A 16,272-nucleotide genomic window follows, 5' to 3' on the forward strand; every position below is an offset into this window, starting at 1 on the left:
TCTATGTTATTGGATTAAATGTCCACATAAGCTAGAATGAATTTGGTGTTTCTGTGGGCTAAGATGTCAATATTGTTATTTCAGAAATAACTCTATGCTATGATATAAAAGCACCATGCTGGAGACTACTAAAAGGCTTTTTTTCTGTCTTGAATTTCTCTTCAAATTGCCAGAGGGGACAGAGTTGAGTGGCTGAGTGAAAAAGGTGAAGGTATGAAGAAGTACAAATTAGTAGTTACAAAATACTCATGGGAATATAGAGTACAGCATAGGGAATATAGTCAATAAAAAAAAAAGAAGAAGAAACTCCAAATGAACTGGCTATTCCATATTCTTGGAGGTCTTATATCTACTATAATTTAAAAAAAAAAAAAAAAGCCTGCAAGGTAAAAAATGTTTTAAACTTGATTGTGGTAGTCATATGATGTGTTTGTTAAAACTCACAGAAATATACACTCAAAAGGGTGAATCTTCCTGAATATAATTATATAATTCAAAGAAGGAAAAAAATTGGGCAGGGTATCTTTTTAAGTGGATTAAAACAATTTTTAATAAGCTATTTCAACCTAAGTAAGCAAGGAACTTGAGTGCCAAATATCAATGTGAAGTGACAAAAAACAAACACACTATGAACATCCAAAAATCTGGATTTACAATGGAAATGTTGACAGCTTCTGAAATTAAACAGCACTCAATCACTAATTTTCTTTGAGGGTAAGATTTGTACCCTGCTGGGCTTATAATTCTGTTTTCTCTTTTTGTGCTATTCATGTGTAAATATTGCCAAATTCATTTGACACAAAAAAGAAAAACAACTTAATTCTGTTTCTAAGCTCCTTAACGGTAAAGGGACTACCTTCTACATGAGGTAACGGCAATACAAGCTTCCTGGCACTGATTTGAGGGGAAAATAATGAAGCCATTTCAAATTTATTTGTAACAAGGAAACAAATTTATTGATTTTAAAAGACAAGACACCATTTTGTTTTGAAAAACACAAGAAAGCTAGCCTGAGTTCAAGTCTGAAATATTCAGAAAAATCCTACTATCTTTAGTATGTTCCAGTCATTTGTTTAAACAACACACTAAAAGTTAATATATATTTTTATAATTATAAAAGTTCCCCAGTTATTGTACAGTACACAATACAAATCGCCCACAAACTATTATTTAGCTCCTGCCAATTTTGAGAGGACATGATATACTAAAAGATTTAGCATTTCTCACAAAAATCACATCAGGAAATACGTATTTACAAAATCAAATACATTATACAAAAAACCATCACATGTTATTCGGTAAAGATGTTTTTAAATAATTAAAAAGTTTATTCAACTGTAGTCCAAAAACTGGAAAAGAACATTACATTATCTCACACATACGATCTCTACAAAAGTTGCTTACCTCATTTACATAATATATTCAGTCGATTGTAAAATAAATGTTCAAATATCTCCTAGTGTTACTATGTTTCTGTGCTTGTGGGACTGAATAATGTAATCTGCCACTTACTAAGTGAAATTTAAATGATGGCACTTAAAAAAAAATACAGTATTTTAAAAAAACACAATGAAAGAAGTTTTACCTAGAAGGTACGAAAGCCCTGAGTGATAGTAGAATTACTGATTGGTAAGCACTACAATTAACCTAATTAAAAGTTTACCACCCCAGGCACAAATTTCCAAGTTTTCTCAAGGCACTCACTTAAAGTTTCTGTAACTAACGCGTTGGTCACCACCATAGGTCCCAATTGATGATGGAGATGAGTAGAGAAAAAAATTTGCTTTGGTACAAAAGATGCTTTTTAAATGAATAAAATTCAATACTTCCTTTATTGAGTCATTTAAAATTATGGTTAGCAGGTTAAAACAAGGCAATCATTTGTTCAAAACTATTAATTCATTGAAGAATTTACTTGTTCAACAGTCAATGGGAGTTTTTATTTTTTCTTTCCTCCTCAGAATCATAATTCTAACAAAGATTTGTTGTCCTCATTATTGAGCTACATAAACAATTCTTACCAAAGATTTCATTACTCAGGGCTTCCAATCCCAACATCATAATTTATTTTAAAAACAAAGGAAAGAGGGAAAAAAATTGAATACCATAACCAATAAAAGAAAAGACAAAACAGTTTTGAAAATGACATTATTACCAATTACTTCAAACAAAAGAAAAAAAATCCTAGGCAGTCACTTTGTAAGTGGCTTTTACTATTTAAGTAAAATTGGTAAACTAAACTCAGGTCTACTGGCACATAAAATCACTAGCAGCAATGATCAGAGCATGCAAACTGAGAAGCATTTACAGTAAATCATCATGAAGAATTCAAAAGAAGAGAATTAAATTAAAACCCTTTGAGTATTGCATGTTAACACATGAGTAATTTGCATGGTTTGACTTCCTAAGCTGCCTAAAAAGCAATGTTTACGGCAAACTTGCACTAGGCTTATGAATGTCCTTTCACCAGACATTGAAATAGGTTACACTCTTATTTACGCCTGGCTAGGGCAGCGCAAGCACATCTGCAGATGACACTGCTCTCATGTTCTATCACGCAGGGGACAGAGGGGTCCAGTGCACGCAGAGCATCCCTTGAATCAAGTCAGAAATTGTATAAGCATACTGGCATTTACAGATATCAGAAGCAGTAGTCATAGCATCTCCTGACAGATGAGCTTAAAATCAAGTGCTTTGCTTTCCATTCTATCTAGATATAATTTTTTGACAAAGTATTAAAGTTTGGAGCATAGATAAAATTATGCCCTGTATGAAATTCCCAAACAATATGTCATGAGATCTAACTCCGAATAGCTTACCTGCCCCCAAAGAGTTCAGCTTTTCTTCATCCACTTGAACTCATTTCTTCCTAAGGCTTCACTGACATTGAACTTTCTAAAGCTAAATAAATGAGATCTTTTGTTTTGTTTTGCTTGGTTTTGGAAAAAAAAAATGTAACCCTTTCTTTATCATACCTTTTAAAGGCAATCTAGGTACTTTCAATGTGCAGAGATCGGTTATGACATAGGTCTACAGGCCCATGTATTGTCCTCCTTTTCTAGAGTCATGCTGTGATGCTAGAAAAGTTGATTTTTTTTTTTTTCTGTAAACAGTACACTTACTTAGATGGCAGTGAATATTTGGGAATAAATATATCAAGCCCTCTTGAAGAAAATTAAGAGTTGTATATAAAATGCAAGTGTTCAGCATGGAAACACTTTCTCTTCCTATCCCCCCCCTTTAAAAAAACAGCATAATTAGACATTTGGATATAGAGTATATTTTACCGGTCTAAGTCTAAATAAACGATCTGAAAGGCTTTTGTCCCCCATTGTATATCTTACAATGCTCAAAGGGTTAATACAAGGCATTACATCAAAGGGGTTTTCTAGTACTAGAACTAAGCACTAAATTAATGCTTCTATTCCAGTTTGAAAGAAAAAAAAATCACCGAATTTGCAGAAATACTAGGATTCCATTAATTGATTTGTTCTAACCACATACATGGAGGTTGATCTGGTCTAGTGACAAGCCCAATTTTCAATAGCACTGCATGTCAACCTCTCTCCCCCATGTTCTAGTGTGATTCCTACCAACCACAAAGTCTGATTTCAACATTTTGATGTTTGTTATTTTTTCACCATGAATTTGGGGGAGGGGAGGTTATAACAAAGATCAGTTTGTTATATATAACCACTGCCTCAAATTGTACATGTAGGTGACTTACCAAAGATTTTTACTTTCTACTTGTGTCCACACAGGGAGGACCAACATCACAGTGACACACATTTTTTTCCTTTACACTAATATTTCAAGCACAGCATTATTTTAGACATTTCAAATACATCGTCTGAAGAATTTTTTTTTTTTAAATTTGAAAATGCATCACGTTTAGCACTTCTAGAGAAGTGTATTCATGTAAAAAGGTTCATGATTACGGTAATGAAACCGCATTCATTCCTGAATGACTCTGACAGCGTTCTACAAGAACGTGTTCATTTTCACTCGTCTACTACAAATCAAAGGCAGTCAATGTTGCACACTACTAATTTTAGGTATGCAGTGTTAAAACCGTTTTCTAAAATTACTTTTGTTTTTAAAGTACACCATCTAAAAAGAGGTGTATGAACCGTGCTATACAGTACAAGAAAAAGCACAAAAAGGAAAGCAGATTTCTGAAAAGGCAGTAAGACTTATATAGTCAGTCCAAACATAGTTTGGATGAGAATCCTGAAAAAGTGACCAGCCACTTAATATCTAAAAAAATTTTTTTAATTGGGCTCCAAGGAGATGGTTTACCCATTTCACCCTATTATTCACTGGCTTCCTCAATGCAAATCTTTTGGTATGATTCTCAAAATATATGTGAAGATAGAATTACACTCATGATATTCAATCCTATTAAAAGGAAATATCTTTTCTAAAACTTAAAAATACCCACATACCTTCCTCACATTTTTTCCTCACTGAAAGTGTAGTACTTGGTCTATGCAGGTATTTTTCATGACTAGTGTGTTTGATTACAATGGCAGGAAATACTAAGAAGTTCTTCAAATGTGTCCCTGTCACTTGCCAATGAATCTACTGAGAGTTTTAGCGTCTAATATAATTTAGAAAAGTCACAGTTTCAATGAATGAAAAATGGTATTAAAATGTTCAATAAATGCATAAATGTAATTGCTCTAATTTGCTCAAATGTATAAATTATGTTTTTATTTTCTAATATATTTCCCTATTAGAAAATATTCATTCGAATTCAAATTCAAAATTGTTAAGATGTTTGTGATTGCATACATGTATGTGTGTCTTACTGTGGATTACAAGCAACTGGAAGCATAGATCATATATGTTATTTTGTCTATTGGTCAGGACTATCTACACTAGTCACAAAGAATTAATGTTCCTGTGTTCATAAAGGAGATTGCAATATTTTTAGTGAGTCAAGTTGAAATGTAATAATATTTATTAATTCCTAATCTGTCCAAATTCAGAATAAACCATGAACAACTAGAAGAAATGTTGAATCCTGGAGGATCCCCAATAGCTGACTTTCGTCAATCTAAATTTGCCCATTATCATCAGATTCCTCTAACAATACAAATATATCCAACACTAAATTAAAGGAAATAATGATAATAAATATATCTAAAATTTTTCCATAAACAAGATGAAAGCAGGAAATACATTTGGTCCGATACAGATATAGCATAGCTCTGAGGGTAGTAGATATAGGAGGAAAGTAAAAAAACTCAGAAAGGAGATCAAAACAAAAAGTGTTTTTTTCATTTTTTGATTTAAATGTATCTGTAAATGTTTTCTAATGTACAACGAAGTAGATATAAGTCTTTGCAACTTAAGGTGCCTTGTTTGCTTGTTTGCCTTTGTGCGTGTGTGTGATGGTGCAAAATCATTGCCTTTTTGGAAAAAAAAAGGGAGGGATGATCATTTAAATGATATTTAGATGAAGGTGATGAGCTATAGAGAATTTAAAATATATGAGTGAGATGTAGGTATAATACAAAATTTGAATCAATTTTTAAAATTACATCTATAACATTTAAAGTTTACTTAAGAAACTTTGTTGATCTTAGTTCGAAGGCAATCGAGCAACAAGTTGAAATACACTGCATATTACCCGATAAGCCATTTGGTATTTTTAACTTTACAGATTGGCTCACCCCTTCTTTCCACCCCCCACCCACCATCCCGATAAAACTGTAAAGATAAATATCTTGAGTTTACTATAGGCCTGATTAATAATCTGTAAATCATTTTGTGCTTTCCTTTTTTTTTTTGGCTTTATGTATTTATTTTTTGCTGATTAGCTTTTTTAGAACTATTTAAATGAATGGATGTGCCTGTTTTTTTTTTTTTTTTTTGTATTTGTTGTTCTTAATAATATGAGTGCTTAAAAGAACCTGGGCTCTTCATGTCAATTAAAATGGGGATGGGTGTATCCACTCTAGGATCTTGCCTTCTGGTTTATAGCTGACTCCTGCTAGAGGGCACTCACGTGTGCATGTGGACACACAGACACCGAGACACATAGACAAATATTTAGATTGAAAAGATGCACTTCGATAAGTACCTACTAATTTTGTTAACTTTCTTAAATTATAACTAGATAAGAACGGTCTAAAACATACATGATTTTATGTAACAAATTAAAAACTGGCCTGCTTTTCCACATCCTTAAGCAATCTGATTTGTAACCAAGTAATATTCAGCTCTATGAACAAAAAATAGGTTCACAGTCACTCAAAGAGGGAAACTGACTTTCTGTCTTTCTGTTTCGCTTTGTTTGCCCTAAATTTCCTTTGAAGAACATGTAACCTGTCCTTACTTCGGGAATCTGAAAATGACAGGCACACCTTGTTAAATGGATTGAAGAAGAATTCACATGAACAAAATAAGCCTTACTAAACCTTAGCTTCAGTTCTGTTTTAAGGCACCATGTAATAGCCGAGGTACGATGATCCCTGATGTACATTCTTCAATGGCACTGGTCCATCCAGCCACCTATCCAAATCCTACAGAATTGGGGATAAGCAACAGTGTGGTGTGCCAGTTACACTGCCTTTAGGTTCTGTTTAAAATTTAAATCCACATACTTTAGAAACCAGGAAATATTTTTGAAGGAAATAACAACATGCTGGTTGCTACATTCCTTGCATTCTATAAATTTTCTTTTATAATAGCAGCATATTGAACTACTATTAGGAATAAGACCTGGAATAAAAGAAAGTCATCCAAATGGAATGGTTTCCTGTATGTCCAGCTCAGCATAAGTAGCATGTACACTTAAAAAAAAAAAAGTCAAGTCATTTTTTTCAGCTTTAGTATCTAACTATAACAGCCCCACTCAACAGCAGAATGCATCTGTGCAGTGGTCCCAAATACAGAATCAGTAGTCATTAAACAGAGGAATTGGTATGCAAATAACAGTTAAAATTCAATGTTTAACGGAAGCTTGCATTAACATGGTTTAATAATTATGTACACAAATTATGTACATATTAGCATAATCTCTTGCAATTCTGTCATTTACTCTGAACTGATAAATGCACAGCTCAATTTTTCTTCAGAGAAAAATAGATGACCTTCCCAACCCTCTAGCACTATAATAAAAATGCTCTGTATTCTCTCTCCATACTCCAAAAATGCTATCAAAATAGTGTCTTGTGGTTCTGTCCAATATAAAGCACCTTTCAAAAGCAAATTTGATGCATCTGCTGCCAAATGGGCATGCCTCCAGTGTAAATCAAAGAAATTCATTTCTTTTGATATTTCACAGAAGTGCATCTAATTAAAAACTTACACATGAAATAATACACCAAGACTAACAACCAACAGTAAAATATTTTAAGCTACAAAAAATGTAAATTATTTTTAATTATAAGAAATCAAAAACATTATGTGTTGTAAAAATCCTTCTTGACACCTGAAACTAATAGAAAAAAAAAACTCATATTATTAAGAGGCAAATAATTTGTTTACGTTAAAAAAAAAAAAAAAAAAGACCTGGCAAAACACATACACCCATTCCATTTCACAACTCCAAAAAGGTAATGTTCAGCACAGATAGAATTTGACAACAGTCGTCCTTCAGGCTTATTAAATTTTTGACTTAAGCCCAATATCAACAGGATTAATGTTAGCTGGAAAAATACACTTTAATATTCTTTAGACTGCAGTGTAGGTATTTCCTGTAGTGCTGCACTGTCTGATAGTCTGAGTACTCGTGACGATGTGCTCACTGTGAATTGGATTCAGGAGACTCGGTTGCACACTGCTCTCGAGAACAGGCTGCATACACCCCACCGGAAATGCCTGGTTCAGCTCCGTTTTCTCTCTTTTGGCTTGAGGTTCTGAAGAGTCATCTAGTTCTTCATCCATTTCACTTTCCACTTCGCTGCCTTCATCTGCACAAACAAATAATACCAAGACTATTTATTATCAAAAGACAAATTGGAAGATGGCAGTCAACATGTGTTTTGAAATATTTTAATACAGTACACTAAGAAATTTCTTAGCTCTTATCACAGGAAAAAGCTTGTAGGTTTTCCTTTCAATGGATTTTACTTGTATTGATGTTCTGTTAATGCATCTACAATTCTTTCAAACATAGCAAAGATCATTTATTTTTAGATAGTTTGTGATTGATACCTTTAATAGTTCTTTTAAGAAGACCTCGGAATTTCCTAAAGTTTTTTATATTGAATACTGGAATCATTTGTGTCATTATAGCATAGTCACTTTGGTACACTGGGCTGGCTTTTGGGGAATGCGCTGAGCTGAAAAATGCTAACTAAAATAAGAAAGGAGGGAAGGAGGTAGGAAGGATTGGAAAAAGAAAATTTTCAGTCTTTTCCAAGTATCTATACTAGGTGTAAATTGCATCTGTGTTGATGTTAATATAGGTGAGACCTCTCCTTATTCATAACATAACTATAGCATGTATAAGCAGGGGCTGTTGTAAAGACTTTTTGGTGCACAAGAAAGTTGTAGGTAGCAATATTAAATAAGCCTTTAATTTTTATTGCAAAAATTGTGAAGACTGAGGTAGTAGTATCAGATTAAAAATGTGCAATGAATTTCCATTTCTGGCAACACTGATGCTCACTGTTAATAGCTAGTATTCATTTCTGGAAATTAAATGTATTAAATAGTCACTGTTACCTCCCAATTTTAATCCATTTTATATTAACTAAAACATCATTAAAATGGAATACCATTTAATTTTTTTCCAGCATCCACTGTAGAAATTCAAAAGTATAGAGAGAAAATGCTCACACATAGCTTTACTACTGTGTAAGATTCTCTACAGAAGAGTGTAGAGAATACCTCTTCATAAGCGATAATTTTTAAACAGTGGGCAATATATTTCTGCCTTAAAATCTTTTTATTTCGCCTTCAACATGTTTGACTGTTTACCAAAAAAAGATGCCCATATAATCACATCAAATATCTCATCTATAACTAAAATATATCTACACCTGTTATATTTTTGACTTTTTATAGTGACTTGTATAAACAGAATCAGGTCTCTGATGTTCTCTTTTGCGGCATATCATGTACAAGCAGCTCTTCATCAGATTAAGTTGGACTCTTTCTCAGGGGTGTTGAATTTACTTTCACCATGCCTACCACAGAAGTCCCTGCTAATGTAGTTCTTGATATAAATGGGCCCCTTGACTTCTCTTACTGTCAACTGGGCCAAAGAAAGTTCCAGAGAAAAGTGACTAGGAGTAACTAGATATGGTTATGCAGTGCACGTTGCTAGGAGCAAAATCTCCTATGAAAAGGTACACGCAATTAAAAAGGTTAAAATTAGATCTATTGACTAGAAGTGATGTCTGTTAAACGCATTATTAAGCGATAAACAAAGAACTCAGATGAGGCAAAAGATTTCTTGGCCCATCTATTTTATATGGTAACCTTTTGGCCTCTGGAAAATGGACTTGATGATAATATCAGTTTTGTCAGAACTAGCACATTGGAAGGGCTGGTTGGCTGCAGGGAAAGGAGTTCATTTGGCAGATATTTGCTTCACTAAGAGGATATAATTGAAACATGTTCGTATGATACTTTCTGTTTTATTTATGTATTTGTTTATATACAGAAACAAAAAAATATATACCTGGAAGGATCCTCACACTAAATTCTTAATGGTGGAAGTCTCTTAGGGTTGTGACTATTTTTACTTTCTACAGTTTCTCATTCTCTGTTATTTGAAATTTTTATAGGGAGATAATATTACTTTTATTATCAGGAAAACACGAAAACCCTTGAAGTTTTCGCATTTAAGCCTTAGGCTCTGATTATGCCACTTTGGCCATATCTCAAAAAGCATCGGGCCTGGGGGTGAATGAGAGTAGCAGGGCCACACAAACAGGGTGGGATAAAATCACACTGCTATGAGGCTCCCTTCTCCATCAACCTTCCTGTGCCTGAGAAACAGTGTCAAAATAATAAAAAGACCTAGTGGTGAAAGGTAAAAAAATCATTTCAAGCAGGTAGGCAAGTGAAAGAGAGTGAGGAAGCTCCTTTCCTCTACCCTGTTGTGGATGGAAATGGCGATGAGACAATGGACTGAACAAACTTCAGGGCTCTGGGCCACTTTTCTTTAGGGACCCTTGTGGGTGACCAGGCTATTTTGGATAGGCTACAAAGCAATCCACAAAAGCAAGCCCCTTCTCCAGTTCCTATGGGCAAATAAGGGAATTCCACAGACATTCTGTGCACCTATGAAGACATTTTCTGGAAACCTACTCATGGTTATGGAAATTTGGTACACAGAAACTAAAATTAGGTGTTTCTGGAGTTTACTTAAGACTTTGTTTTGATTCAACACTGTACAAAGAAGACTGGCTGACAGCCAGTGTTTGGCCAAGTGGTAACACTCCTACTGTACCTCTGGGCACCCATGGGTGAAATCCCCAAACCTGGACTATGAGACTTTGGTGCCAGTGAGCTACTGGGGTTGCCTTATCTTGGACATGGGTTTCAAATGCCACCACACTTGCTCTAAAGTTATAGATTAGTGTCATCATTGATTTACTTTTCTGATGGTTATTTGGTTAATCCTATAGAGTATATACTTGCAGCAACAAGATTTTGGGACTATCATTTTCTTCTATTCCTGCTTTGCTACTATGTACTATGTACTCAAACGGGAATTAGTGCAAGGACAATTGGTAAAGAAAGACTGACAGGAGTTCGGCATGGGAGTGAAGTGGCTTCATAATGACTATCCCCAGCATATTAATGTTTTCCATCACCAAGGAGGCCCAGGAGTTGGGCACTGAGTACCCTAGTACAGGAGTCCCCAACCTCAGGGCTGTGGACCTGTACTAGTCTGTGGCCTATTAGGAACCAGGCCGCACAGCAGGAGGTGAGCAGCGGGAGTGAGCGAAGCTTCATCTGTATTTGCAGCCGCTCCCCAGCGCTAGCATCACTGCCTCAGCTCCACCTCAGATCATCAGGCATTAGATTCTCATAGGAGCACCAGTCTCTGGTGCCAAAAAGGTTGGGGACTGCTGCTCTAATACACGATGCTTGAGAACAGCACTGCATTCATGTGCAGATTCCCCAACTCTTTCCTCTTGCCTCAGTTTCCCCACTTTCTCTGGCTCTTTCCTAATTGTGTAGCTTTCCATGGCCTTTGTGCATTCTGTCCCTGACTCTAGAACTTATTTCCTTAAAATCTCAAGACAGTTTCACTTTTTTTTGTTGTATTTTTGAAGAAAGGCCTATATTTTCTACAGTGATTGTTTATTAGAAATTTTACATTTTTTAAGAAACTGGGCTGATACTTTTATAGGTTTGTTCTTGTTTGTGTGTGCTCTATTCCAACCTCATTTTCCGCCAAGTCCCATTTCTTTACTCTATGGTTCAGTAGATCATGAAGTTCTTTAGAAATGTACATCCTGTTGTCATATTAGAGTGGTAATGCTAGTATTAAAATTTAAGAAGGATATATGTCATCATTTTCATATTTACTACTATTGGCCTTGCCCTTTCTGAGTTCTCTTTCCACTAAAAAGGGTGAAGTGGTCAGATGTGTAGGCTGAAGAATCTTTTTTTCTTGCCTGGTATGCCCTGAATAAAAATATTTAGACCAATTTTATCACTTATCTCTAGGACTCTGGTGATGATCAGAAATATTTTCTTGTTATTTGCAATAAACTTGAGGCGAAAAGTAAAAACGAGTTTGTAACTGTATTCAAATCTAATTATTTCATTTAAGGTATCTTACATAAAGAAAGTATAGAAAGAAAGAAATAATAAAGAGTTCCAAAAGACATAACTGTCATATTCACCTGGGGTCGCATGCCATTTCCACAAAGTAATAGTGCTATGGACATAAACCACATTTTCCTCTATGAAAATTTGTCAGTCAAAAAAAGTCCTTAAAAATGTACATTATTTTCAGTTCTTACCTTTATCCAGATTTCCAGGAGACACAGCGTTTAAATCACCAAACTGCAAAACAACAGTCATTTGTGCAACAGTTACTACCAGGCAGAATAAAATAAAATAATATTCTCAGTCTGAGGTAAAAAACACCACACTTTGACTTTTTTAAAACTATAAACTAGTGACCACTTTGCTCTCTAACTACACAGGTCACATAATTTTCCAATCAAAATTGCTGAATTTCAACAGTTTAAATTGTGTCTCAATTTAGCTGTCTTAGCCTCTTTGCAAAAGGATAACATTTTTCTCTGCCTTCCACACTCCATTTTACCTTTATTATTATTTTAACTTAGCAGTAAAGAAATAGGGGACTGGCAGCCTGGATGAAGAAGGATGTGGTGGAATAAATTTGGGAAAGCCTGATAAAGCAGGACATGCCTGCTCCACCCCATGTGCTGTCCATGAGCCCACCTGGAGTCGATGTTAGAAAAAAATGGTCCAGCTGCTTGGGTGAATTCTGTTTTTCAGGATTTTATTAGTAGAAACGAAAAACATAATAGCAGCCCCAAAATTGAGAGCATTCATTTTTCTGACTCTCTAATTTGACACTTTTTGTAATTTTATGTTCTTATTTACTAAGATAAGGGTCCCACTTTTTTTTTAAGGCATATGATTGTTACAAATGCAAGCAAAAGAAGAGCTTAAGATAATATGAAACAATTAATAACCTTCAGCTCAGACTTTATTTTCTACCTTTGTTCAAGAGCTTGATGATGAATTTACAGTGAAAAAAATATATGAGTCTCAGGGTGAACGAGGATGGATACGGTACATAAAAAGTTGAATAGCAGAGGTAACAAAGCTAATTGGAAAAAGGTGAAGTGAAACCTAACTCATCTATTTTTTAAATGGCAAACATTACTTTTTTTAAAGCTGATGATTCAGAATAAGTCATTATTAGAAACTCAGATTTCTCAACAGACTTAGAAAGGGTGAGAAATTCTACTTACATTCAGAAGTTTGCTTATAAAGAGTTCCATGATAGGAGTATTATTTTCATCTACGAGATATGTCTATAAAGTAATAAAACTTATTTTGCAAACATATACACATTTTTAAACCTAAACAAGTATTATTCTTTATAGTAGCTACCCTGGGAGCTTATACATTTATTCCAAGGTCCAAGGTTCTAGGATTTCTCTTTGATAGTTTCAAGAGTTAGTTTATATATCATTCAGAAAAGCCCATCGTGTTATTTTACATCCAATTGTGACTCCAAATAACACTCCAAATTTTATTCATCACTGCAGTTGGTCTTGGGCTGATTTCTTAGCAGTTCAGAGGCAGTCTAAAAAGAGGCATTCCTCAACATTTTAAGCCATGGTCGCATTACTGGAACAAGTGTGTAGCCTTCCTAGGTGACTGCTTTGAAGGGGACAGGGCCTCGTGGATACAAAACTCCTAGTATGTGTTTGGAAGACTGTCCCGTCACTTTATAGTTATATCCCATTGGGCTACAAATATAAAAACAAAAATACCGAACTATTGTTTTAAAGTTATTCCTGATCACATGGGTCAGAAACTTATATTAGTCTAAATAAAAAATTCACAGTTTAAGGTATATATGACTTCTTAAATTAAAGAATATAATACAAACAACAGCAAAAAAAATGGGACTCTTTATTTTTGGTATTATTTAAATATTTTTAGAACTATAAACAGAATGCTTAAAGCTAAAGAATTGTAAGTTATTTCTAATTGCTAAAACACAATAAGATTTTTATTTCTTTTACATGAATATTTGACACTTAAGATCCAATTCTGGAAACAAGTTGGCAGTGGTGATTCTAAACATACCTATATATCTATAAATAGTGAATATTCCACTTGTTTTTGAAAAATCTCTAAGAGCTATTTGAGACTAAATTCCAATTGCCATTGGTGAATAATATTATACAAAGTGGACATATTTGAAAAAAATTCTTAAAAAGAAACACTGCTTTTAGTTGCTACATAACTAAAACATGATAACTTCCCCAACATAAAAATTTTCCTTAAAAAGTTTCTGTTTAATCTAAGGGGATACAACTGATTATTAGGGATACTAAAAAAAAAGCCAAAATAACTGAAATCTCAGTGACTGTTATTATCATTAGCAAAAAAAATTTGCATATTAAATGCTGGATATCTGTGGCTCTACTCTGTGTTGAACACTACGAAAATTCTCAGGGACACTCTCAATGTTTCGAGGTGTCTCTAGGATCAGTGACAAAATTCCACCTGTACTGCAATAGAGAGAGTACATTTAATATGAACAAAATCTTGTAAGAGGTAAGATTTTAATATCCAGTATAGCTGAAAGTTAAAGGTTTTTGTATGCATTTTACATGTGAGGAAAGAATATATTTGTGATTAAGGAAAAACCACTTTATTCCTATAGGTAGACTAAGATTAGAAGAATCCATTCATTCATTCGTTATTCAATAAATATTTATTGGGAGCTTATTATGTGCCAGGCACTGCGCCAGCTAGTTCTAGTCAGATCAATCTAAAAATATTCCCTCTTTCTGGAGGTGAGTATTAGAGTTGCTTTTATTATGAAGGACAGGTAGTTTTGCTGAAAATGAGGTAACTAGAAAACTTTTGAGGTTTTAGAAGTACAGTGTTATTAGAAGGGGAAATCAGTTGCAGAGGGTTTTGGAGTGAGCAGCAAAGCATCAAAGCAACAGGAAGGAAGGACAGGAACAGTGGCCGGGAGGACTGAGAGTGGGTCTAAGGAAGACAGCGCCATAGACAGGGAACAGATGGCAAGTACCTACATCTGGCTAGCACAAACCAGAAACATAAGAGGAGGAAGAGATAAATGATTTGGATGAAAAAAAAAAAATGGAGGTTTGTAAGAAAGTACAGAGATTACTGTAAAGTTGTAGCTCCAGAAATTGGAAAAACTGTTTTTGCTTTCTAACTTCTCTACTGCACTGGGGACTGGAAGGGGCTACAACTGATTGAGGTAATATCTTACAGCTTATAAAGTACTTTCATGTTTCAGTATATGGTAGGCTTTCTCTCAGATATTATGACTACAAGTATCACTTTCTCGATATCGCTCCCTCAGAGAGCCTTTTCTGACAGCTCTAAGTATCATCTTCCCTCAATCACTTCCTTCAAAGCACCTACCACAACATGCAACACTTACTTTACTTTCTCATCTAATATCTGTCTTCCCAACCCTAATGCCAGTGCCATGAGTAGTGACCTTGTTTGTCCTCTTCATAAATGTAGTCCAGAATCTGGTACGAATACTGACAAATATTAAGGGTTGAATAAATACCAAATTAATGAACTTACTTCTTCATTTCAGCCTCAAAAAAACCAAAACCAAACCAAACCAAACCAAACCAAAACATAAATTTGGTAAGGTAAAGAGCTTAGATTTCATCTTACGGCTACTGAAAACAATGAATTGATTTGTCTAACCTTATATATGAAATACAGTGGTGTTAGATTTGAGACCAGATATTTTGACCCTCAGTTTAGGAATCTGAAAGGGGAAGCAAGCGAGGGGTAGAGGGAGAGAAGGAGAGAGGGAGAAATAGAGACAGAGAGGTAAAGTATGTATGTTCCATACATGGAGGAAGGAATATAAATTAATAGATTAAAATGTGCTCTGGGGTTAGAAAGCATATGGCCTTTGATGTATGTAGGAATTACAATTCTGTCAGCCAGATAGATAAATAGGAGACATTATGATGTAGAAACAGAATGGAACACAGAGAAAGCATATCTGTTGTTTTCAGGAAAAAAGACCTCCCATCCTAGAAACCATTTCCTCCAGGTCCTGACAAAGTGTCAATAATGAGCACCTTCCTGGAAAACAGTAGATTAAAAACATGTGTGGCCAAGGCAGCCAGGGGAGTCTGTCAGACCATAAATTCATAAGACTAGGAATGGCCATGAATTGTAAATGGGCAACTGGTCAGCAGGGGCAACTGGGCAGCACAGCCAGTGCAACTATGGGCAGGATCTTTGAGAGAGACACTGAGGGTGACCCTGACTTGTGTCCAAGCAGCTGGAGACTCACTCGTTACAGGATGGAGAGGTCTAATACTTGTCTTTAAGCACAGGCACCGTGAGAAAAGTCGGGCTCACAAGGGCAAATGCGGCCTTCAGGCACACAGAAGAGACCACTGCACGTTAGATACAGCAGCAGCGAAATTTTCACAGAGAGGAAGGAAAGGCTTGTGCTGTATATTTGGAAACCAAAACAATGCAGAGGAATTCAGGGAGCCCAGACAGCAATTAAGCAAGGATCCATGGGGTGCCCAGAGTGGTGAGACTGGGGATGGAAGAAGG

The 16,272-nt window shown here is 35.0% G+C and overlaps 1 protein-coding gene across 10 annotated transcripts in view; it reads right to left on the reverse strand.

Moving 5' to 3' along the window:
• Positions 1 to 929: 929 nt before the first annotated feature.
• The window catches only part of RFX3 (regulatory factor X3), a 252,558-nt gene continuing 237,215 nt past the window's right edge, over positions 930 to 16,272 (reverse strand). For 6 of the 10 annotated variants that reach the window (XM_016138326.2, XM_016138330.2, XM_016138331.2 and 3 more), the window contains 2 exons: positions 11,943 to 11,985; positions 7,659 to 7,922 (listed from right to left, as the gene is read on the reverse strand). In XM_016138326.2, coding sequence (XP_015993812.2) covers positions 7,684 to 7,922; positions 11,943 to 11,985 — 282 coding nt within the window. In that variant the 3' untranslated portion in view covers positions 7,659 to 7,683. Of the gene's footprint in view, positions 7,923 to 11,942; positions 11,986 to 12,929; positions 12,993 to 16,272 lie in introns of all 10 variants that reach the window. The other 4 variants (XM_016138328.2, XM_016138329.2, XM_036217702.1 and 1 more) reach the window with 3 other exon arrangements.

Source organism: Rousettus aegyptiacus, unplaced genomic scaffold, assembly GCF_014176215.1.
Source record: "Rousettus aegyptiacus isolate mRouAeg1 unplaced genomic scaffold, mRouAeg1.p scaffold_m13_p_3, whole genome shotgun sequence".
NCBI classification, from domain to species: Eukaryota; Metazoa; Chordata; class Mammalia; order Chiroptera; family Pteropodidae; genus Rousettus; species Rousettus aegyptiacus.